This window comes from Nothoprocta perdicaria, unplaced genomic scaffold, assembly GCF_003342845.1.
Source record: "Nothoprocta perdicaria isolate Ctin4 unplaced genomic scaffold, notPer1 scaffold_79, whole genome shotgun sequence".
Taxonomy (NCBI): Eukaryota; Metazoa; Chordata; class Aves; order Tinamiformes; family Tinamidae; genus Nothoprocta; species Nothoprocta perdicaria.
In genome coordinates this window covers 2,305,339-2,330,525 of record NW_020456076.1, presented here as the reverse complement: position 1 = coordinate 2,330,525, position 25,187 = coordinate 2,305,339, and the positions used below count along the sequence as shown (strand labels likewise).

Below are 25,187 nucleotides of genomic sequence, written 5' to 3'. Positions count from 1 at the left end.
TTAGACATAGAACCCTCAAAGATCAAGGTAAAGGTAAAGTTTAGGAGACAGGGACAAAGTAGTATAAATATTTGCTTCCTTAATGTTGATTCCACTTTTTTTTTTTTTTTTTTTTTTTTGATCTTCTAGCATTGCGAACTACCCTCTTGGCCTTGGATTGAACAAAGTAGTTCTTCTTGTAACAGATGACTCACAACCCAGCCCTCAGATTGTGAACAGCTATAAAATCACAATTTATCGAGAGGACCGCCCTAGTCTGCCTTTGTTTGATGACTATATGATGTGTGGTTTTGTGCAGGTATTGTCCATATTTTCTTTCAATATACAAATTTAACTGTTTTTTGTTCATAACACAATATAAGTTAGGCTAACCTAGGTCAAAACTAATGTAGAGTAGTTTTGGTGAGAATAGAATCAGAATCCTAAATCCTGTAATTGTATGAAATACAACTTTTAGCTATACATGTGAGTTCAGCATAAAGTGCTTTTCACAGTCAGCATGCATTTGAAAGCTCTAAGTTAAATAATCATTACTTGGGTCACCCAAAACCTCACCCACTGGAGATCTGTAAGAAAACAGTCCCTCAGAACTCTGTTTTTATAACTATATATGCCACTGGAACCACAGAAATTCTCTGTGTTAAAGGGTTTCTTCCAAAGATAGAAGATCTGAGAGAAAGGCTGGAGTAGAGATGTTTTAATACCGATGTTTGAGGACTAAAAGATAACATTTTATATAGTAGGTAAAGAGAGGCCAGTAGAAAGATTCATAGAAGGAAGTGGTGTGGTGATGAGGTGGTGAGGTGGTTATCAAGAGTAACACTTGCATCTGAAGGGTTTTAGTAAGATGAAAATGTTTCATTGGTTAATTCTAGATATTAGAGCATCCAGGCAAGAATATGTTTCTTCACAATTAATTCTGTAAGCATGTTTTTTAGAAAACATATTGCTGAGACTGTCTTCCCTGTTTATGTCAAGCCTCTCACTCTACCTTTATATATCTTTATAAGGATCTCTGTATATTAGTATGGGCTTTACATAAAACCTATTCCCAATTACTCTTCTTCAGTGGAGAAGAGGTTACTGTAAGCAGGGTGGGAGAAAGAAGAGCATTTTACATGATGGGACACATCAAGAGTAATATTTCTGCTCATGGAAAAGTAAGGGCTGAGGCTTGCAACAGGAACCAAAGAGATTATAAATGTTGATAGCAAATTGCATGTTGACAATAATTATTTCAATCTGCAAATCAGAGCTGTCAGAGAAAATACATGCAGTACTACAGTCTACAGACTGCTGATCTGAATTCCTGATTATGGTGCTGTCTGGCACATTTATTGTCTATTCCACTTACTCTTACAGATTCACAAGGTCAAGGACTCTCTTCCTGCTCTGCATGCTGACTCAGATCTAGATCTAGTAGTTATAATTAGTAGTATTAATATTACAACTAAGTTTTCAATTCAGGTGTGCAGTGAAGAGCCTAACACCTTAGTTGCTCAGTCAATATGAAAAGGAAGGTAAGGTTAGGTAGTATTACACTGCTAGGAAAACACTGGGAAGGTGTGAGGAAAATCCTTCTTCTCTCCCAATTTTAGGCCTGTATCTAGATACAGGAATAGGAATTCAACCTCTTACACATCCTCCCACACTAGAGTTTACGCTATTATTAATATTCTTTGATAACATAAAATGCTAAAGCAGACTATGAGCTCAGCTGAGGCTACGTGAATCTTTGAAGCATTGTCAAGGTAAGGAGATCTAGAATGATTAAAATGAAAAGTGTTTTAGAAGTTGTTTTTTATTGAGCTCAGCTTTCTGCTCATATGTGAATAACTGCTCTGTAATTAAATATAATTGTTCTGAACTAGGGAGGACTCTAGGAGTTCAGAGTAAAAATGAGATGAAAAGCATTTTTGTGGTATCTAATGAGAGCAATGAAGATAAAGTATGAGATTTTAAAGTGACATTTTTAAGGTATATTTTAGCAACATTAACTTATCACAGACAGTACTGCTACATCTTCAAAAACAAAGCAAGGCTAGAACTGGAAATAAAAATGGCAATCTAGAAGACCCAAAAGACTGTCCTTTATTTTCCAGAATAAAATTTACTCCTTTTAGTATATTGTATAATGTTTTTTATTGATAGAAAACTTATGCCTTAAATGTCATTGTTACACTCTGCTTTTCATACCAGAGGACATTATTCACACTTGTACCACGGGTTAATACCCATGATCGATGGTTTGAGTTCTCATTCTTAGGAACAAGACACCTGTTTCAGGAGCAAAAGGATAAATACAACATGAACTGATGGAGTCTCCTTTGAACACTTGACTAGGCACAACAGGGATCACACACAGGGAGAGAAAGGTCACTGACAGTGCTGTGCTCTTTCTCACAGAAGGCTGCAGAAAAAAATCCAGAGATTTTTTTTTTCTTGACTTTCTTTTATGTTTAATCCCATTAGGATATTCAAGTTTCACTGCAAGCTGATACCATAAGAAAGGTTACAATAAAAAGGCAGAGCTAGGGATGTTGTTTCCAGTCTTCTAACACTTCTCATACACTTGAGTAATCCTGGATTAATTTAAAGGCTACTAATTTAAGAATTATGTGGTTGCAAGCCTTGCAATATTTAAAAGGACAAAATTTTTGTCCTTTCTCCTTTTTGATAGCAGTTATAACTTAATTAAAGCCATTTTTAAGCGATAAAATGTGGCATTACCATAGCATCTTCAGAGGTGACTGCATTCTGACATGATTTTTTGGACTGCAGAGGGAAAGTTTATTGGTTGATGCTTTAACTTAATTTCATGCAATTATTGACAATGTTCATAGAAAGAGTCATTGAGAGAAGCAGTGTCATTTCAGTGCAGCATGTGAAGCTATGACACCAACACAGGGAGAGTACAAACCAATCAGGAAAAATGTAGGCAGTTTTGACAACAGAGGGGCTGACAGTACCCTAAGTTGAAGGAACCCAATGACTTACACATTTTCACAAAAGACAAAATATTTTATTTATTACTGCATTGTCTGTTTTATTTATTCTTGCATTGTCTGTTATCTTTAAAATGCAAAAGACTTTATGTGTTTATTTTCTGAAATGTTTGAATTCCACCTATTTCATTGTAAATCTTTGCATATCTGCAGACATGGAAACTGGTGATGTGCTTAGGGAACATTATTTGACCCTGAACGTTTATAACTATAGTGTCCTACAGTCATATGTTAATAATTTTTGTGTTTTTTTTCATACATTTTGTGTATTTTCCTAGAGTTACTAATTTGGTTTTGCTTTTGCATTGTAAGAGAGAGCTCTACTGGAGGGCTGATTTTATTTATTTTAGCTAATATAATAAATTGTATGCAGATTTTGTATATGCATATCATATATCATATGCACAGATTATATATGAATATCATTACTTGTGCCTTTGCAACTACATAAAAAATGAAAAGAAAGCCTTCCAGAATTAGTACAGTGCGGTAGATATTCTTCCTCTTCTAAAGGAAGATGCTCTTCCTGTTCTGGAGCTTTCTCAGGTTTGAGAATTGAAATAAGAGAAAAAGCTTTAAGAAGTTTGAGATTTTTATATGAGTAGACCTTATAGACCTTATTCTTAACTACTATTATTTATCATTTTTTTTTCTTATCATATTGATTTCTTAGAGTCCAGATATCATGAGACGTCTAACAGAGCCAGCATGGGATAATTAGATAGCACTGTGTAACGCAAAATCTATGAGGATGCAGTTGGACAAATGAAGAGTTGTTTCTCTCTCTACTAAATTCTACTATATTTAGTTAAATTCCATTAACTGAAATGTAGCTAAGACTTCAACAATGACATTTAATTTTACTATAGTCTTGAAGGAGTAGGGATGAAAAGGCCCTTTGGAAAGAAAGAAGTTAAAAAAGATAATGATAATAATTTCATTTTCTTTGGCATGTAAATATGAAAATACCATTTTTTTGTTTGTTTTTGTTTTTTAGTTTGGGATAGTTTAGGATAGAAATGTCCTGAGTAAAAAAATGTTCTGCTTCATTTTAAAATGTGTGCTAGTAGACTTACAATACTTTTCCTGCCAGATAGTACAAATAAAACCTACATCAATTACAGAAACACAAATTAATACTCTTTGTTTAGTGCTTTAAAAAGAAGATATCAAAAAACCTGCAAATATTAAACAGCACCCCCAAAAAACATCTTATGAGATAAATGGAGGATTTGTCCTGTAGTAGCACAGGCTTAAAGCACTTAAATCTCTCATGTATTTTCTATTACATTAGGTTTAGTGTGTCATTATTTCAAGGCAGTTTGAGCTAATTCCATCTCTTCTGTCCTCTGTGCGTTGTAAACACCAACTGCAGACTTGTTTTGTAGTACTCAGTGAGGCAGCAGCTAACTTTTGTATCTTTGGCTCTCTTGCTTGAAGACACAGAGAAAGCATATCTCTGGAAGTGAATATACTGCCTAATTATATCAGCGAACAGATTATATCTTGTCTGCAAAGTTAGTTTACTTCCCCATTGGGAAAAATAATAGTTATAGAAGCAATCATGCATTACATTCTTGAGTCTTATCTAAAGCTCATGAGATTTTTTTTTCAGTTCTTTTGATGTTTTCAGGAAAAAATTTTCAAAATTCACAAAAAATAGGGGTTTTGTTTTGCTTTTCTATTTTTTAAAGTTTTCTTATATAAAAAGTATAAAGAAACACAGATATTTTTCTTCAAAAGAAGATATTTTGATGAAAGAAAGACTTTCCTATTGAAAATGTTTATTAACATAGCCACTCTTCTAGAGATGGTAGAGTCCAGTATAGTAACTTTGTTTTCTTAGAGAGGACTTTCTTGGACTATCAAAACACCTTCTCATATAAATGAAACACTCAAGCCTCTACTTTGACTTTTCTTCAAAGATACTGCTGAAAGTGTAGTATGACAGACATTTGAGCCATGCCAGCTTAAGCATCTTGCTCTCTCCCTGCAGCTAATTGTGAACCAAATGGGAGTTTTTTTTAATGGAGTTATTTCTAGGATGAGATTCCTGGTCCCTCCATACCAACACATGGTGGCACAATCTGAAAGGATAGGTGCTGGGACAGGAATGAACAGCTGGACATAGAAGGGCAGTAGTCAGTGCTGCCTAAGCCTGTGGTTTTTTGCTTTCTTTGTGGAAGAAATTCATATAGAGATATCTCTTTAAGGCATCTCTTAATAAAAAGTTAAAGCCATGGAGAGAAGACTAGAGACCTGATTTCAAATAAGGAGAAACTTCATATTCAGAAACTGAAAGAATGATTTAGTTGTGAATACACACTGTGTGTGAGTACACATTATTTGTATTGATATGAATCTATTAAAGCATAAAGTACTTTGGTTGTGTGTGGGCTTACAACCATTCAGAAGTGCTCACATAACCTAGAGAAACCCATATGCAGCAACTTGAATCCATTGCTAACTTTGATATGTTTTACATGAAAGCAACAATATGACTACAGAGCCAACATGGAGAGTCTGTCATGTAGGGAAAAGTGAGGGCTTACACCTTTGGCTGCTTTATATCAACATGGCTTAATTAATTTCAGGGGAGCAATTCCAGATTACAGTGATAGAGGATCTGTTCTGACAGAAACACACGGCTAAATTTTGTTCCATTGTGTATGCCAGGCAGCACTGGTGAATGAATTCACTTGCTTAGCAGCTGCTGAAACTGTTTATTAGCTCGCAGCTTTTTCCCAAAATATACCTGGTCACATGACAGCTGAGGAAAACCCCAAAACTATTTGAGAGTGTATTTTTTAAGTGTTTAAAAAACAAGGAAGTTGTATAATCATCATGTATGTAAGTGTAAGGTGCATCTTTACAAGCACCTAAATACAGGAATGCAACATACTGCTCCTAAAGAGTATAAGTACAAAGATATAAAAGGAAGAGGTGTTAATCATAAGGACAATAAGATAATTTGCCAGGTGGAGGCTATATGTTCCAGATCAAAATATTTCATTAAGTCAGCATAAACTTGCTATTTCAAAATCATCAAAAATTACCATAGAGCTTCATTCCGTATAGCCTGTGCCTGCGTCGAAGCACCCTCCTAGCCTTTGGCATCCTGGGAATGTCATGTTACAGAGCTCAGCCTTTGAGTCTTGCAGCCACCTTGGGGCTGCTGCCTGGAGAAAACCATGTCGTCTTCCTTTTTTTTTTGCATTTTGCTTACAATCCTAGTTTTATGCTATTCATGCGTGGTCTTCTCTATATAGCTAAGTAACTTTTGTAACAAATAATGCAAGATTAATCCATATACGGTACAGGGAACTGCTCCAGAAGTAACAAAGAGTAAAAGGAAAGGATTTTTCTGTGCAGCATCTGCATTTGTCATTATTACAGTAGGTGCTATGTTTGCACATTGGAAATGGCCTGTTACTAAATTACTTTGATGAATAACTTGTCATTGGTGAGTGCTTATAAAAAAAAGCCACATGAATACCGATTTAGTGATTCAGCAATTTTGAGCTACTAATGACTGGCATGACATCAATAGACTTCTCTACTTTATGACTGTTAGCAGAGGAAGGATTAGGTTACTGCAGTAATTAGCACCTTAAAAAAGGGTGTGATTGGGCATTTAAGCCTGGTAACTTGTAATACCTCGTACCTCCAGTACTGCTGGATGCCAAGAGGAGGAGATGCAGTGTAGGTACCATGTTTGATCTTGTTATAACTACTGGTACTGATTGGACTAGACCCAGGTTTTATGACTCCCAGGATTTAACCAGAGAAATGGAATCTTTTCCTAAATAATAACAGTGAACTATTGTGGGTGACTGTGAATGGAGACAAACAACAGTAGACATGGGGTAAGAAATATTGCTCCTGGGAAAACAATGTGCTCTGGAAAAAGCAGATCAAACATCTTTTTTTTTTAGTTATTATCAGTTATGGACTTTTGTTTCTTTCAAGAGTACCAGGAATCCCTAGTACTCTAGTTATATCTTTCTGTGTAAGTGGTGACACTGGTGGAATTGCTGGCATGACTGTACAGTGCTGTGGCTGGCTCTGAGTAAACCAGTGCAGGCGGAGGAAACGGTGCTGTGCAGCATCCAGGCAGTCAAACTCCTTGTGATTCTGCTGTCACATTTGCTGGTACTGTGGCTGTGCAAAGACCAACATTTCTTCCAAATTTGAAATTCAGATCTTTTGTTTCTGTGCGTTGTGTTTGTAAAGAAAAACAGATCCTCATATTATTGAAATCCTACCCTAGATTATATCATCCTGCATATGGATTTGACCAGCTCTATTCTTAATGAAACAGCTAATGAAGAGCACTGCAACATCAAGAGTAGATAAGTTCCCAATGCTGCCATCCAAAAACAAAATAGGAAAAATCCATATTTGAATGAAAACAAAATTCCATATTTGAATGAAAACAAAATTGAGCCCTGAAGATTTATCACAACCTACCCCCTATATGGGTAGCCATTGCATTCTGAAACTGTCACAGAAAAATTGGGAAATTTGGTCATCTTCATTGAGGTGCTTAATAAAAGAGGTGCTTCATTTTGGAAAATCATAGAAGTATTTTGCCTAATTCATGTATTGCTCCAGTACTAATCAAAGTAGTTGAATTAAGTCACAAAAAAACCCACAGATATATCTATAGAAAACTTGTGGGAAATCAGAATACAGGTTTCTTTCTGAAAGCTCAACCTAAGGAAATGATTATTATGTTTTTTTTTCCTTAGGAGTTTGTTGCTATTGCGGAAAGTTCTTAACTCAGACCCAAAATAGAATGTTGTTTTATTTCTTAAATACTTAGTCAGATTCCTTTCTGTGTAGATTTATAAATACTTTTAAAAGTTTTTACTCTTTTATGAAGTGCTGATATTGGCCTATGTTGTACATACTTAAGATACTTAGTGTATGGCTAATCATAATTTAATAGGTCTGGTTTCATGTTTATTTAAAAATATGTAAAAAAAAAGCAATAAAATGAATCACTGGAAGTATTTATTAGTAAATAGGAGCCTAACACCAGAAGGACAAACTCTGCCAAAGTTAGGAATACAACTCTCTACTGCTTCTTGTTCCTTTTGGAATCAAGATAGATAAAAAAAACACAGCCACTAATATAAGACAAAGAATGACTCAGACTTGAAACATTAACTTTGCTTTGTAAGTATCTTCACCAAGAAAGTCAGGCTCACAGTTTATACCCGTTGTTATTTTGTTAGCCATAAGATCTTCTATATACTAAGAAAAATTAGTATCCTCTTTACCCATCCCTCCATAGCGTCTCAAAGCTGAAATCCAGGGCATTCACTACTGACAATTCAATTACTGTATCCCTTTCAGCTCAAGTACTGCTCTCAAATTAATCAGAAAAAAAAAGTAAAAGAGTCTGTTGAATTTTATCCTTGATGATACCACAATAGAGGTGAAAGAAGAGCTTCAGTATGAAACTTCGTAAGTGTTAACAGATCATGAGAGCTGGCAACAACTGCTGTGCCGAGTATCATAATCTGTGAGCAGAGGGCTAACAATTCCACAGTGATGAGAAGAGAGTGTTTGGTGTTTGAATGTGGTCACATTTGCCTTTCAAGTCATTTGGGCCTCCATAACACACTTTGTGGGAGAAGAAAGCTAATGCAGCTGCCTTTGCTAATCAGTCAGTATGACCCAGCCCCTCAGGGAAGCAGGCAAAGGCAGATATGTATGGAGACACACAATCCTTGCTGATTAACAGCAAAAGCTGGTAAAGTTACTCTCTAAGCCTGTCTAGCCCATCAGCTCCAAAAATGTAATTTAGATGATTATCTACGTGCCCATTAAACCTTGTGACCCATTGCTAGTCTGTTTGAAGTTTGCCTGCTTAAACTTGCTAATAGAAAGAATAGAAGGATTAACTCAGAGGTCATGAAATAAGAGAGCAACAAAGAAGATCACAAAAGAGCAGAGGAAAACTTCCTACTGCATGTATTTGGCAAAGAGAAAGGACTATAAAAACACGATCATCTCAACAGATACTGTTACTTTATAGAGCAAGTGAGCCATGTGGAATTCAGACCCTTGCACACAGGTTATGGTGCTTTCAATCTAGTTTGTTTAACTGTACAAACTGTACTACCTGTAAATCTTGTCAAGATACATGGTTACAGAAGATAATGCAGCATATTATAGGAGAATTCAGAATGGTTTGTGTATGAGAAAAGGTCCTGATTTGCAGTGTGCAGAAATAAATCAAGACACATGTAGTTTAAATCAGTCATATTAAAGAAGTAGTAGTCAGGTTAGAATCAAGGCTCTTAGCCAATAGCACTTCAGGGTAAGGAATTTCAGACATTACAGTTTCTCAAAGACAATGAAAAATCGACCCAGTGGACGTAAATTTGTTTTACGTCATCAGTAACAGTAAACAGTAAAATCTGTTACGTAAATTAGTCACAAGATGTTGCAATAAAAACAGTCACCAGCTTAAACTAATTTTGCATAGAAAAAGTGAGATTCATGACAGAAACAAAATGGAGTGCCTGAATGCTTTATTAGGTGAATGTGGGTTTGGGATAAAATTACCTTGGCCTTTTAATGGCATCTAAAAGATATTACCCACTATTTTATAGCTTCCTAGTTAGTATATACCTTCATTCTTGGAATGAAAACTTGGCTTTTTGGTGAAGACGCAGTCAGCCTACTTGCTGAAAATCAAGGCATACCTCCCTATACTTCAAAGAAGACAAAGGCATTTCACTACTGTATCTGCTTCCTTAAGTTTAGTAACATGAGATCTCTTTATTAAATATTATTTTTGTCTATTATTATTATTATTATTATTGTTATTATTAATATAGGCAGATACTGGAAACTCAGACAGTTGTTGCTTTGAAGCCAATGCTAGTACTTGGTAATAAAATGTGTGGATTTTAAGATTCCATTGAAAGCATCTCCCAGAAGCTGCACTGCATGGTAATCAGGTTAAAGGTATTCAACATTCATATTTACTACACTTGGGATCTTAAGTCAGAAGCTTTCAGCCTTCATCTGCTGACCACACTGGCAGCAGTTTTCATATTAAAAAATATCTTTTCCCAAAAGCTTTAGGAAGGACAGAGTCTTTTGTTGTCCATCCTAAGTTTTCCATTGTATGGCTTTCAACCAGACTGCTTCAGAGGACAGAAGTTACTCATAAATCTCATTCCATCAGTGTTGTCTGAAATATACAGATGCCAATGTCTTCTGGAAAGCCTTGTAGAAAACAGATCAAAGGCTTGTGGAGCTTATTTGAGAAAGACCAGTTGTGAGTGACTTAATGTCTGAGCATGGCATGGAAAGTGCAACAGGCATGATAGTGAGCCAACCATACAGAGAGATCCTCTAGGCTTCAGTAAAGAATTTGAGAATGAGAGAGGTACAGGTGGGCTTATGTCTTGTTCTGTCATTCTATTATTCCTTTGCTGTAAATGAGTATTGACCTCTATATCTATTACCATTATGGCTAGCAGTTTTTTTCTGAGAAATTCTCAAATCACACCCTTCAGTGTATTCGTGATTCATATGTGAGAAAGGGAATTATTTTTTAATAGAATCATCTGTTTATGTTAGGTCTACACTTCCTGTGCACTGCACTTGCACTATGGGTTTTTACATTCCTTTTCAAGAAGGTGGTCAAGTATGAGAGGGACTGGCACAAGTCGTTGATGTTGGAGAATTTATCATATCTAATATCTATGAGAGTATTCTAGGAGTGATGAGCACAGTGTTTTACCAGAGAGAGAGAGAGGTATAGGGGAAACTGGAAGTGACTGCTATTATCAATAGAATAATAGATATGGCCTGTCAGGGCTGATAGAAAATGGCAATTGGGCCATAAGGTTGTACAGGTACAAGAACATTCAGATTTTAGATGTAGATAGGTGGACTTATGGCCAATCACAGAATATTCAAGGTTGGAAGGGACCTCTAGAGATCATCTAGTCCAACCTTCCCGCTCAAGCGAGCACACATAGAGCATGTGGCACCCAGACAGGTTTTGAACACCTCCAGAGAAGGAGACTCCACAGCCTGGGCAGCCTGTTCCACTGCTCTGTCACCCTCACAGTGAAGAAGTTCCTCCTCACCTGGAGACAGAACTTCCCGCATTCCAGCTTATGTCCATAAATATTTAGCAGAGGATGGTTTCGATCCATCGACCTCTGGGTTATGGGCCCAGCACGCTCCCTCTGCGCCACTCTGCTCTTGTGTGAGCAGAGTGGCAAATATCTATGTGTGCAAATATCTATATGTGAGCAAATATCTATGACTAAATAAGTTTAAATACTTTAGAGAAGGATTAAAGAACCTTCTGGGGACGGCAATATAAAAAGAGTCCAGAGAAAAGAGGTGAGCAATTCAGTTGCATGGATATGCACATCTTATCTGATCAGGATCTAAATATTATATTTCACCTGTTAATTTCAAAGAGGGCCTGTGTCATTCCTGCCCAAGCTTTGTAACTGTATCGTATGCTAGAGATCATCTTTGTACACCTTAGTGCACAAAGTAGCACCAGACACCTGTATTTTAGTACTGATATCAAACCCTGGATGTTTTTTGTTGTCACATCACAGGTAAAGATAAGCATTACTAAATAAAATGATTACATAGTTTATCAGAACCGCATTATCAAGAGATGCAATGTTTGACAGGTTGCATGATTTGCATTTCATGTTTTTACTATTCTTTTTTAAGACAGACACTTGACACTTCCAGCTTTTATTGTGAGAGAGGGTGGATGTGATAAAAATTGATTCTGACATTAGCAAATATGTTTGGGAACTGCCAAGTAAATTCTAAGAAGACAAAAGAGAATGCTAATAGAATGCAGAAACTAAGCAACAATATGGTGACAACAAAAATACCCAGAAAATACTTGAGGATAGCTTTAATCCCCATGGCTTGTGAGGCTTCAGATGTAAAATATGAAGATTTAGAGTCTTTTTTGCAAGGAAATATGCATGCTTCACTTCACATACTGTGGACCTTTCCACTGAGGTCAGTTGGATAACTTGTTCTGAATAATACCATATGTCCTCATCTCTGCAAAGAGGCCCAAAGTCTTAAGTAGAATTTATTAGGTCTGGGACTTGTATAATTACATCCATGTTCATGTTTGTCCAGTGTTGAAACAGGACAATCAGTACTTACTTACATATCTAAAACAGAAATGTATTTGTGGTGCCTATCAGTGCTCTTGATTTTTGTCTTCTGATTCTTTTTGCTCTTTTTCATGGTGACATGCTTTGATATTTACAAGAATGATTTGCTATTTGAATAGGAAAAGATAATACTTATTTCCATGCTGTCTAACAGCTTATATACAAATATTTAAATATCTATTGTAATAGTTCATCAAGGCAGATGTATCGATAACCCATTGATAAATACGTATATCTAATGATAAAGAGCCAATATTTTCAATGTTTTGTTTATCAATAAATATCAAGGAATTGCTTATATATGGATCCTTAATCCTCCAAATCAGTTTCATGCTGGAATTTCCTGAATTCTTTATAAATCGATAGCACATCTGCTGTCACTCGATTATTTCTCACTGATTTCCTCAAACATAAATGGCTGGGATGGGTGGAAGAAAGTGATATCAGAGTAGAAAAGGAAGTGCATCCAGTGTGCAAGTAATGTGTGTGCATGTGCAAAATCAAAAAAAAAAAAAAAGTTTTGGTATGAAGAACTAGTAATCAAAGGATAAGGAAAAAATAATTACTGGTTTGTGTTTTTGTTAAAAGTTACTGAGTCTTTATCTTCTAAGCATCATATTTGGCTAATTATTTTAAGTGGTACCTTTGAATACCTACTGCTTGGATTATTAGTTGTAGCAAGTGTCATGGCACAAATCAGAAACTAATATTTGTTTTTATTAAATGGTTATAAATAATTATTGAATAGTAAGCAGCAATATGTCTACTAGCATTCATTTATGAACAGAAGAATAAAATAATACCTTTCATGCACCTTTTAAAACACCTTCGTAAAAGCATTTTGCCAGCAGTATTAAATCAAATGTTTTCAGCTATTAAGTAGGTGTCCTACAGAGGAGAATAAAAAATGTTCGGAGAAAGCTTTGCCTGATCAATTGATGATTGAGGCATTTTCCATTTTTTTAATAACAAAATACTTTGGCGTTTTGCAAAATGAACCTTCTGTATTTGGGCAAATAGGATTTTATGTGCTTCCTTTCTTAAGTTCTATAGTAAACATCTAACTTTAAATGTCAGAGATCTACAGGATATTCATTTCTGTTATCAAGTCAACCACTCCTGTTACTGTTCCTTTCTGTTTGTTCAATACTTCAGTTAAATACTTCAGGTTCTTCCTCTGCCAAACCTTTGTATTCTTTGTAATGCATGAGTTAACAAGCCTAACCTTGGAGTAAACACCTGGAATTCTGCAGCTGATTGTGTAATGAGCACAGAGGCTAGACTGAGATCTTCATGAGCATTTGGAAATCCCACTATAGAATTTAAGAAAAAAGAAGCTATACAGCAAGAATCATTATCAGCATATATGTTTGTGTTGAATTTTAGAAAAACATCAAAAAAAAAAGACACAGATGTGTCTTATAATCTTTGTATTAGAATTTTATGATATCGTTTTGTAATGCTCTACAGGGTGTAGTTTTTGGTTGGTTAGTTGGTCTTTTTAAAGTCAAAATTTGTATCCTGTTGCTAAAAAGTCAAAATTCACATGACAGTTACAGACCAGTACAGCCATGAATACCTGGATCTGGATTCTGATTTAGAATCTGTAATCACATGTTCTGAAACTTGCAAGGAGTGTGTAGCTAGGCATTTTGAGTTTGATACTTCTCTGCTATTTAAGTATAGTGGGGATTTGGGTACAAGCCCGTTGTTTGGTAACAAACTGTAAATATCTTTTTTTTTAACATTAGTCCTTAGGAGACACTTGTGAAATACTCTTATAGGAGTGGAATGCATGGGTCTGTTGAATAATAAAACACCAAGGAACTGTTAGAGATACTGGCTTTAATGGTCCACTATAAATTTCTTTGCTTTCCACTCTTAGTTAATTCTTTGTTTTTCCACAGTCAATAATTACTTGGCTCTTGTGGAGCAACTGTCATTATCTACCTCTCCCCTGTTGAAAACTCTCCTCTTAAAGTGTCGGAAACATGCTGTCTCAAATTATCCTATTTAAAAAAGAAATTAAATTCTTATAAGCTCTCAGCCTCCACTTGGAGTGAAGACTGCTGATTTTGCGCAGGAAACTGGAAGATTTCTTTACCTTTCCTCATATTTCCATATTTCAGTTGGTTGCAGGTGTAACTGCAAGTTTTTATGATATTGGTAGACCGTCACGGTGACAAGTTGCACTTCGTCTGCTATTCTCAGTAAGGAGATCTTTGTATTCACCTGCACATTCATTTAAAATATTCTGATGGTTTGTCTGCATGAACTATTGTAAAAATGCTTGGTGTTTATGAGAAAGGTACATTTAGAACCCATCCTTTTTTCTAGTGTCAAAAAATATATATCTATAGTACATCCACTAGCAGAATTGCCTTACTTTAAGGTAAGGTAATTGCCTTACTTTAAGAATCTTTAAGGTTCCATGAGGTTAAGAAAAATAAAAAGTATGTTATTTTTTATCCCATCATTACGGGAACATATCATATGCTGAGTGAATCATGATTCAGTCTTTTCCCAGAAACAAAAAATTCTTTCTCAGCAATAAGGTATCTGCTCTGAGTATAAGAGTCAACATGTATTTCATCAGTTTGAAACTGAGTCAAAAATGCTCATTTAGGCTTAAAATGTCTCTTTTGTTATTTTATCAGAAATTAATGTGATGAATTATTTCAGGGAATTGTTTACAAATACACAACTATTGGATTTTTCTCTCATTCCAATGGAAAATCTGTAGAGATAGCAGTTAAGACGTTGCTGCTGGATACTGCTAGCTATTCACTTAAGCTTTGGTATTCTGCAAGCAGAATGACATTAGGCTGCGTAAAACACAAACCTCGGACTATTGTATTAGAAAGAGAAGTATGCCTGTGGATGCACAAGATAGATCTCTGCAGTGCGCATACCGTATGCCACAAAACAAATGGCAGGAACATATGACTGAGGAATTTATTTGTGTTTCAGTAACCTTGAGACCAAAATACTCTAGATAGGTTACAGGGAACAAAGGAAAGTACTACAGTTGTCTCTACAAAAAACAAGTTCACTGAACAGAAGAGCAATGCAAGAAAAACATCTACAGCAGAAAGTCTCAGACCCTGGCAGGTGCACATGCACTGGTATTTCAGTATTTTATTTCTGATATCGGAAGCTGCTTTTATGTACAACAGTGGTAACCTCTGCCACTGCTACTCCTTGTTCATCTGTGCATTCTCTGTTCCACTCCAACATTTTGGCTGTTACCGTGAATTAGGGAATGTAGCACCCAACGTCATAATAATAATAATCACAGAATCACAGAATATTTAAGGTTGGAAGGGACCTCTAGAGATCATCTAGTTCAACCTCCCTGCCCAAGCAGGCACACCTACAGCATGTGACACAGGGTGGCATCCAGGCAGGTTTTGAAGACCTCCAGAGAATCATAGAATCATAGAATCATAGAATGCCGAAGGTTGGAAGGGACCTCAGAGGTCATCGAGTCCAACCCCCCTGCTCACGCAGGGTCACCTAGAGCACGTGGCACAGGGCTGCATCCAAGCGGGTTTTAAAGATCTCCAAAGAAGGAGACTCCACAACCTCTCTGGGCAGCCTGTTCCAGTGCTTTGTCACCCTCACAGTGAAGAAATGCTTCCTTAAGTTCCTGTGGAACTTCCGATGCTTCAGTTTGAAGCCATTTCCTCTAGTCCTGTCCCTGCCCACCACTGAAAAGAGGCCGCCCCCCTCCTCCTCACTGCCTCCCTTGAGGTATTTATACACGCTGATCAGGTCCCCCCTCAGCCTCCTCTTCTCCAGGCTGAACAGACCCAGCTCTCTCAGCCTTTGTTCATATGGTAGATGTTCCAGGCCCCTGATCATCCTGGTAGCCCTGCGCTGGACTCTCTCCAGCAGCTCCACATCCCTCTTGTACTGGGGAGCCCAGAACTGGACGCAGTACTCCAGATGTGGCCTCACCAGGGCTGAGTAGAGGGGGATGATCACTTCCCTCGACCTGCTGGAGACGCTTTTCTTAATGCACCCCAGGATCCCGTTGGCCTTCTTGGCCACCAGGGCACACTGCTGCCTCATGGTCAACTTGTCGTCCACCATGACACCCAGGTCCCTCTCTGCGGGGCTGCTCTCCAGCAGGTCCACCCCTAATCTGTACTGGTGTCCAGGGTTATTCCTCCCCAAGTGCAGGACCTTGCACTTGCCCTTGTTGAACCTCATGAGGTTTCTCGCCGCCCAGTCCTCCAGTCTGTCCAGGTCCCTCTGGATGGCAGCACAGCCCTCAGGGCTATCAGCTACTCCACCCAGTTTGGTATCGTCGGCAAACTTGCTGAGGGAGCACTCCAGCCCTTCATCCAGGTCGTTAATGAATAAGTTGAACAGGACCGGACCGAGAACTGACCCCTGGGGGACACCACTAAGTACAGGCCTCCAGCTGGACTCCGCACCATTGACAACCACTCTCTGCACCCTGCCATCGAGCCAATTCCTAAWCCACCTCCCCGTCCACTCATCTATCCCACACCTTCGGAGCTTGCCCAGGAGAAGGAGACTCCACAACCTCCCTGGGCAGCCTGTTCCACTGATCTGTCACCCTAACAGTACAGAAGTTGCTCCTCACCTGGAGACGGAACTTCCTGTGCTCCAGCTTGTGGCCATTACCCCTCGTCCTGTCGCTGGCCACCAGTGAAAACAGCTTGTCCCCTTCCTCCCTGCATTCTCCCTACCTGAACTTATACATATTAATCATATCCCCACTGAGCCGTCTCTTCTCCAGAGAAAAGAGGCCCAGCTCACTCAGTCTCTCTTTGTACGAGAGATGTTCCATTCCCTTAATCATCCGGGTTGCTCTTCTCTGGACCCTCTCCAGAAGCTCCACATCCCTCTTATACTGTGGAGTCCAGAACTGCACACAGTACTCCAGGTGCGGCCTCACCAGAGCTGAGGAGAGGGGCAGAATCACCTCCCTTGACCTGCTGGCAACACTCCTCCTGATGCAGGCTAGGATCCCATTGGCCTTCTTGGCCACTAGGGCACACTGCTGACTCATGGTTAACTTGGTGTCAACCAAGACTCCCAGGTCCCTCTCTGTGGAGGTGCTTTCTAACAGGTCCACCCCTAATCTGTACTGGTGCCGCGGGTTATTCCTCCCCAGGTGCAGGACCCTGCACTTGTCCTTGTTGAACCTCATGAGGTTCCTCTCTGCTCAACTCACCAGCCTGTCCAGGTCCCTCTGGATGGCAGCACAGCCCTCCGGAGTGTCGGCCACTCCACCCAGCTTGGTGTCATCTGCAAACTTGCTCATGCCCTCGTCCAGGTCATTGATGAACAAATTGAAGAGCGCTGGGCCCAGTACTGACCCCTGGGGGACACCACTGGCCACAGGCCTCCAACTGGACTCGGCCCCATTTATCACCACCCTCTGAGCTCTGCCATGCAGCCAGTCCTCGATCCACCGCACCGTGCACTCATCTAGTCCACTCTCCTGGAGCTTCCATATGAGGATATTATGGGAGACAGTGTCAAAAGCCTTGCTGAAGTCAAGGTAGACAACATCCACTGCTCTCCCCTCGTCCAGCCAGCCTGTCATCCCATCATAGAAGGCTATGAGGTTCGTCAGACATGACTTCCCCTTGGTGAATCCATGCTGACTGCTCCTCAGCAGCTTCTTCTCCGCCATGTGCCCGGAGATTCTCTCTAGGATGAACCGCTCCATCACCTTTCCAGGGACAGAGGTGAGGCTGACCGGCCTGTAATTGCCCGGCTCCTCCCTCTTGCCCTTTTTGAAGACTGGAGTGACGTTGGCTCTCTTCCAGTCCTCGGGCACCTCCCCTGCTCTCCAGGAGCTCTCAAAGATGATGGAGAGAGGCTGAGCAATAACCTCGGCCAGTTCCCTCAGCACTCTTGGGTGCATCCCATCCGGGCCCGTAGATTTTTGAGTGTCCAGTTTGCCTAAGTGATCCCTAACCCAATCCTTCTCAACCCACAGAAGGTCTTCCTGTAGCCCATTTACATCTCTTCCATTTGAGCCCTGCAGTTCATGGGAGGTCGTCTTAGCAGTAAAGACAGAGGCAAAGAAGGCATTTAGTAACTCTGCCTTCTCGGCATCCTCCGTCACCAAGGCCCCAAATAATAATAATAATAATAATAATAATAATAATAATAATAATAATAATAATAATAATAATAATAATGCAGGATTAAGGTATTTAGTCTCTCCTACCTAAAGTTTTGTGGAACTTAATTTTCTTCCATTTGTTTTTCCCTTCATCTTTCTGTTATCTTGTTAGGAGAATGTAAACTGGTTGAGGGAATGAGATGGCATTTGCTCTGAATAAGCTGGTGTTCAGAGTCATCCTAAGTGAATTCATCAACTCAATTACTGAGACAGCTCAAGGACTGTCAAGCACATTTCAGACTTTGTTCTCATTAGCTTTCCTGTTCCACAGTGCTCAGTCCCACATCATGAAGATGTCATGAAAACTTTTAACTTGAAGATACATTGGTTTGCCCCAGAAAAACATGGAAGGTGAATACATAAGGCTGGAATATCCCCCTGATCAGGTAGTGAGCCACCAAATAGAGTGAACCATTGTGCTGATGCCATTTTAACTCTTGTTGCAAAGGAGAGTTACCACACCCTTAACTAGAACACCAAATCATCTACCATTTTAGGGGCTGGTAGCGAACCAAGCAAACAAGCTGCCCAGAGAGGTTGTGGAGTCTCCTTCTCTGGAGATGTTCCAAACCCGCCTGTATGTGCTTTACTACTGTGTCCCTACTTCAGCAGGGGGGGTTGGACTAGATGATCTCTAGAGGTCCCTTCCAACCTCAAGCATTCTGTGATTCTGTGAAAGCAGATAGTTCCCAATATTACTTCCCCCCAGACATACAAACAGAGAGCAGCAGGTATTATAAGACAATGTTCTACCTTCCCTCCTCCTCATTCACCTCAGTCCTTTAAGGACAAAATGTATAACATCTTATATACTGAAGAACATCAGCTAGACAGTAGATGAAGAATTGCATATCACAGCAGGAGAAACTTGCATTGTGTATGCAATGTGTGTGCGTATGTAGATGTCCTTAACTTGCAGTGTCCAAGATATAATGCTCTATTTCTCCGGTTTGGAAAGAGTCTGTGCTGTGATATGGAAAGTACTTGACTGGCAGAATCCAAACCTTCAGTCTTTTTGAAAAATACACATTAGCAAATACAGATTTCAGTTCTCTGTCCACCTTTGGCCATAGATTTCAAAAGGATTTGGACACGTGACTAGAGTAGATTTTCAAAACCAATAATGAACACCCAGAAGCCTTTTGAAATTATATTTGGTGACTAATACATGTTCCAAACGAAATGAAGGCAAACTGAGGCTGTGAGCTTTTGAAACTTCCTTCAGAGAAATTGACACTACCCTGCACGAAATGTTTGCATGTCAAAGAACAGAAAACTTTAGCATGGCAACACAGGAGGGCTTAGCACAGTTTATTGTCTTCATTTTGCTTATGTTCATGAACTTATTTTATGTTAGGTTGAGTGCTGTGTGTTATTATGAAACAGATTTCTTCAGTTTTAAACTTATAGTTTTTTCCTTAAACTTTCATTTATTTATTTATTTTATCATTGCAAGCAAGGATTAAGCTTGCATTCAGCTGTTGCTCTGCCAATCTGGAGTAACCCAAGTGAAGTAACCGGAGCCATTGTAACTGAGTACAGACTGTAGACTGTGCATTTTGCAGAGCATCTGGAAACTCTGGTGGATTGGAGCCAAAAATATCATTCATTTTTATTGCTGTGATTATGTGATGATTTTACAATATACAATATCCCACTTTCTTAACAGCAGTCTTTTAAATGCAAGCCTCTGGGAATGATGTGATTCTGTCCCTAACTTTTGTTTGTCTCTACTTTGGGTAAGATTGTTCTGTTTAAGAGAGGTAAAATGTATTTGTCAGACTTTCAGTCCAGTGCTAATGTAGTTGAATGTGACGAACTTTTAACACCTTACATAAGCAGTTCAGGCATTCGACTTAGTTTCCAAAAGAGGACTGAGGGCATTGTAACACCTGACCTGGAGTCAGAAAAAAAAATCATGAAGGACCAAAAGTTTCATTTACTTGTCTACAGGGTTGAGACTCCTTTTATGTAATTTGGCTGGGAACCTCAGAATCTCAATTTGAAACTAACGCAACAGCAAAATAGAATGAAGCAACAGTAATAATTTTTGCACTTCTCTGGTTGTCTTTACGAGTCCAAATAATCTTGACAGTTATTTGTTACATTGAGCATTTGCATTGTTAGACATAGCTCTGAAACAGAGTCATTTCTTTTCAATTGATGGGTATTTCTCAGTCCTTAAGTTTTCAGAAAGTTTTCCACCAAATTGATTACTTTGAATTATTATATGTAGTTCAATTCACTATAAAAACAAATGTAGACTAAGAAAAAATAAGAATTCAATAGAAGGGATAAAGACCGTTCATTCTCCACTTGGAAATTTCTTCCTCTTGAAGTCCCTTCTGACCTCAGTTATAACGCGAATCTATAGGTCTAAGTCCCATGGGACTCTGATCAGTGCAAATGCTATTGAGAATATTGACATATATTGACTACACTCCACAATTCATTTGAAGGTGGTGGGCACATTCTGGGCCAAAATCCATCTTTCAATATCTTGATTTTCTTTTGAACTTTTCTCCTTAAAAACCTTACTGTTCTCTACAGATACACTGTTAGAGCTTGTCCTCTCTTTCACTGTTGCTTAGCTAGGAGCAGTGTATGTGATCAGATGTCTGTTATTCCTATGAATACATAGTATGTATTCCTATGAATACATGAAAACAAGTGAGTTTTTCTCACTTCCTTTATGTGTGTATCCCATATATAAAGCAAAGATATAAAGCAAAAAGTAAGTTCACTTTTGCCCTCCTAGGGAGTCTCTGCCATTACTATGACACCGGAGAGGAGAGCTCATTAAAATCCAAGGGCTTTCAATTTTTCCTTTATATTATGTTTAATCAAAAACTCAGTTCAGCAGAATTTAACTTGCAGTTGTATTTGTGTAAAAGTAACTGGAACTAGTAATCAGTATCTTACTTGGATTAGTCTTTTTTTTTTTTAAATTTCCATTTTTAGTTCAAATTAGCCTAAGTGATCTGGGGCTTTCTTTCACCAGATCTTTCAGTTTAAAGCCCTTTATGGTTTACAGACCCTGATTCAATTGGCTAAAATGTTCTCCTTTCTTCAAGGAAAAGTCATTTATGCCAGTGTCTCTTTCCTATTTCACTGCTTTTGATTAATTTTATGCTTATGTATCTGTAGAAAATTGAATTTAGTACTGCAAATTAATTCCTTTTGAATAATGATTAGTTATGTATCTATCTATGAAACACAGAAGGATTCTACCAAGAAGAAATAGTATGTGGAAAACAGATATTTGGTTAAGAACATTAATTCTCTTCCTTTCGCCCATTGTTCTTTCTTAGCATTTCATGAGTAATAGATTATGTGGCTTCTTCCAAGCGATTTAGAAATCTTGTAGAGTGCCTTTCACTTGAAGAATTTGAAGAGAGATTTATAAAACATCTTCAGGTAAACTTGATCTTGCTTCATTGCTGTAGGATGGCCTAGATGATTTCATGGATTTCTTTCCTGCTTTCTGTGCATTCTCACAGATCACACCCTTTTTTAACATAGCTGTACCATGCTTTACTTAGTCTGGCCTAAAATGGAAATAAAATGAAACTGTTTTCATCTGCAAATGATTTGTTCAGTCAGTATTTCACATTACTAATTTTGAGAATGTCTTCAACTGTTCCCACTCAGTTTTAAAGCACTGAAACAGAGTTTCCAGAAACATTTTTTTTTCATATTAATATTTACAAGACAGGCTCAGAAACATTGGGTTTTCTATCCAAGTAAGAATTCAGAAATAACCGTAGAGATCTAAAAATATCATGCCTGCCCTTCTGCATGGGAAGATCCATCTGAAGAAAACTATGAAAGGCGAAAATAGCAGTAGGCTTTATTATGTAACTTCAGGATAAGCAAGGTAACAATGTCTTTAGATGGAGCATTTTCACAGATTCTTCCAGCTATGAACCTAGAAAAGCAGAGGTAATCTGTCACCACCCCTTTTAATCTATCACCATCCCTTTGGTTAGGAAAACAACTTTTTATTCCTTGTTTTCATAGGTTTGGTAGAGTTTGAATACCTGACAAATTAGTTTAAGGTGAAGCATTATAGAGCTTTGTGGCAGGTTTGTTAGTTCAGAGGTCTCTGCTCAGACAAGAGCTGTTTCAGAAAGAGAAAATGGAGCATTGTAGTTGTTTTGTTCTACTTCAGCAATAATGCGTTCTGTGGTGGCTTTCAGTAAAAAATCAAACTGAAACCTGAGTCATGAATTAAAGGTAAACCACACTTGGTAGGAATTTGATTACTTCTTTTTTGGTTTACAATAAATTAAATGAATAATTTTCAGCTTTAGACAGGATCCCAGAAAAATATATCATTCTACAGGACGAGAAATGTGGAAGATTACCATATCTTAAGAATGTATTTTGTTACTCCGTAAAAAGCAAGAAATTGAAAATGGTACAATTTTCCAGTTTAGCCTGAAAGCTCTGCTTTTCATTATTGTGACTTATTGCCTACCATCAACTCTTTCTAAAGCCTATTCAAAGCTCATACATTCTTTGACTGTTTCTGCTACAGATTATGACAGAAATACCTATATATTGTTGTCCACTAAGTTTTGTATTGTCAGCCATAGAAAAATATTAACTGTATTTTCTTCTGCCTACTCTTTTGACAACAAGAAAAGTGGTGTTATTCCATCTGTGTCACATAGCAAGCTTGAAAGAAATTAATTCGATCATGAGTTACCAGAAAACTGACATAGTACTTGTAGAACTAGCCTATGTATTTTAAAGAGTACTCTGGTGATTGCATGCCTAAATTGACTCTCTGTGCCAAATACTCAACTCAGTCCCTACAGTCTGCAGAAATGATAATGTGGGGATGGGATGGAAAAGAAAGCTTTCTATGATTTGAGTAGTTTTCTCCGATTGTATATCATATCTGGGTTCCATCTCACTGAACTTTGTGTTCAACAATGTAGAGCTTTACAGCTGAGCTTGCTCCTTTAGATGCCTTTATAGTCACTGGGGGAAAATGAGAAGTTTTAAGGCACAGTTCAGCTGATCTATTTGGAAAATCTCTTTTAGTTTTCTGAATGGTTCAGTTGCAAAGATGCAATGTTTATACCTCAGTTTTTATTTGATCAAACGAAACCTGTCCTTTGTAACTTTCAGCCTAAGTAATCTTTATAAACTCTGAGGCAATTCATTCATGCAATGTTACCTGAGTTTCACATTGATAGGATGTAGGGAATATGGCACAAACTCAGTTAGTAGTTGCAGTCATTAGAAAATGAATATTTTAAGATACTTATAGTTCATACGGGCTATCAGGACTGTGGTGCCACTTTGTGCCTACTGAGTATCAGTAGGTAGATATGACCTTCAAAGACAGGATTTTCTATATATACATATTTCACCATAATGAAAGCATATGTTCTTAATGATTCAACCTATGTGAGACCTGACTTTTATACCCTTTCTGGTAATGCTCAAAACAATAAAGGTCAAGTCCTAGAAGGGGTAATGCAATTTTTGTAGATCTGTTTTGCAAAGGGAATTGAAAGAAAAAAAAAATAAGGAATGAAGGAAATTAAACTATAGAACTATTCTTCTTGTAATCATTTTCTTTGACAGGATAATTTTTTTAAACTTCTTATAATATGCCTTGAAGCTTTGTCCTTCATCCAGAGTTTTATCATCTGTGAAGGAATGCAATTTATAATTTAGGCAAACAATTTAAAAATAAATTCACTGTTGATAAGACTGAAGGCTCTGTCTTTAGTCTTTGTGAAATCAAAATGTAAAGTGTTTGCACTTAGGAAGTTCTAAATCTTCCCTCCAGTCACATATTTCTTCCACTGCTTCCTTCTTTTGTGTGTGAAACACATTCTAGCTAACTAATTCAAGAACAGTTAAAATTTAAGACCTGATCTATAACTGTCTACTTTCCAATTTTTGAAATAAGATAGTATGAACAGCACAGCAAATTAAAGAAGGTGTCTCTTTCTCTAAATCTTATGGGTAGGTGTCTGTCAAGACTAAAATAGAGTACAATATACACTTAATTTTGGTTGTCAGTCACTTGCAGAGCCAATGCTGGCCTCTTGAGAAGTACGGAGACTTACTTTATAGCAACAAGGGTATGGATTCCTTGCATTCAACTTGATACAAGCATTGACACTTCATTAACTCCTTGGAGAAGCATCTGTGTCAAGGGAAATAGTTACACTAATTTCACTCTGTAGCCAATGGGCATGATTCTCGTTCCTGCAGTAGGTGATTCTACTCTAGCACTGTCCAAATCAGCTTCTGGAAATATTGCTCTCTATTTTTGACTAAAAGTACCCACAGTTATTGTCTCCTAACTTAGAAGAAATCTTTAGTCAGGAAGTATGGAAAAAACATCAATTTATGTAGCAAAATGTACCAATTTTGCTCCAGCAAAAAAGGAGAGGAGTAAAAAAAGGTAGTTCCCAATTCAATTGCTGGTCTATGACATAAGTTATTTTAACTAAGACATTTAAAACCACTTTGGATTTTATAATCATTCTAGATGTGTCCATATTATTGCACATCCCAAAACTTTGAGGGGGAAAATGATGGATATAGAGGTACTGATCCTATCCCAAGACTGAGCCTTTCTGTTTGATGTTTAAGCCAGCAAACTAGTCCCTCATAAACCTTCATAAAGTCAGTGAATAAAGGCGATCCTTCAGGGAGTAAGTCAAAGAACCTAGCACAAGCTGTCCATTCATTACAGCAGCAAGCTTATTACCCTCACTAGGATCAGAGATCATAATCACTTTTAAAACCAGCAGTAATTGAGGTGATGTTAAAAAACAGCAT

General features: G+C 37.9%; 1 protein-coding gene and 1 non-coding gene across 2 annotated transcripts in view; one reads left to right on the top strand and one right to left on the bottom strand.

The window, feature by feature from the left end:
- The window catches only part of CPED1 (cadherin like and PC-esterase domain containing 1), a 132,524-nt gene that overhangs the window by 72,987 nt on the left and 34,350 nt on the right, over positions 1-25,187 (top strand). The window contains exon 16 of the mRNA XM_026051699.1: positions 130-298. Within this exon, the coding sequence (XP_025907484.1) occupies positions 130-298 (169 nt within the window). The remainder of the gene's footprint in view (positions 1-129; positions 299-25,187) is intronic.
- TRNAM-CAU lies at positions 11,171-11,242 on the bottom strand. Its single transcript has one exon. It is a non-coding gene; the product is annotated as a tRNA-Met (tRNA).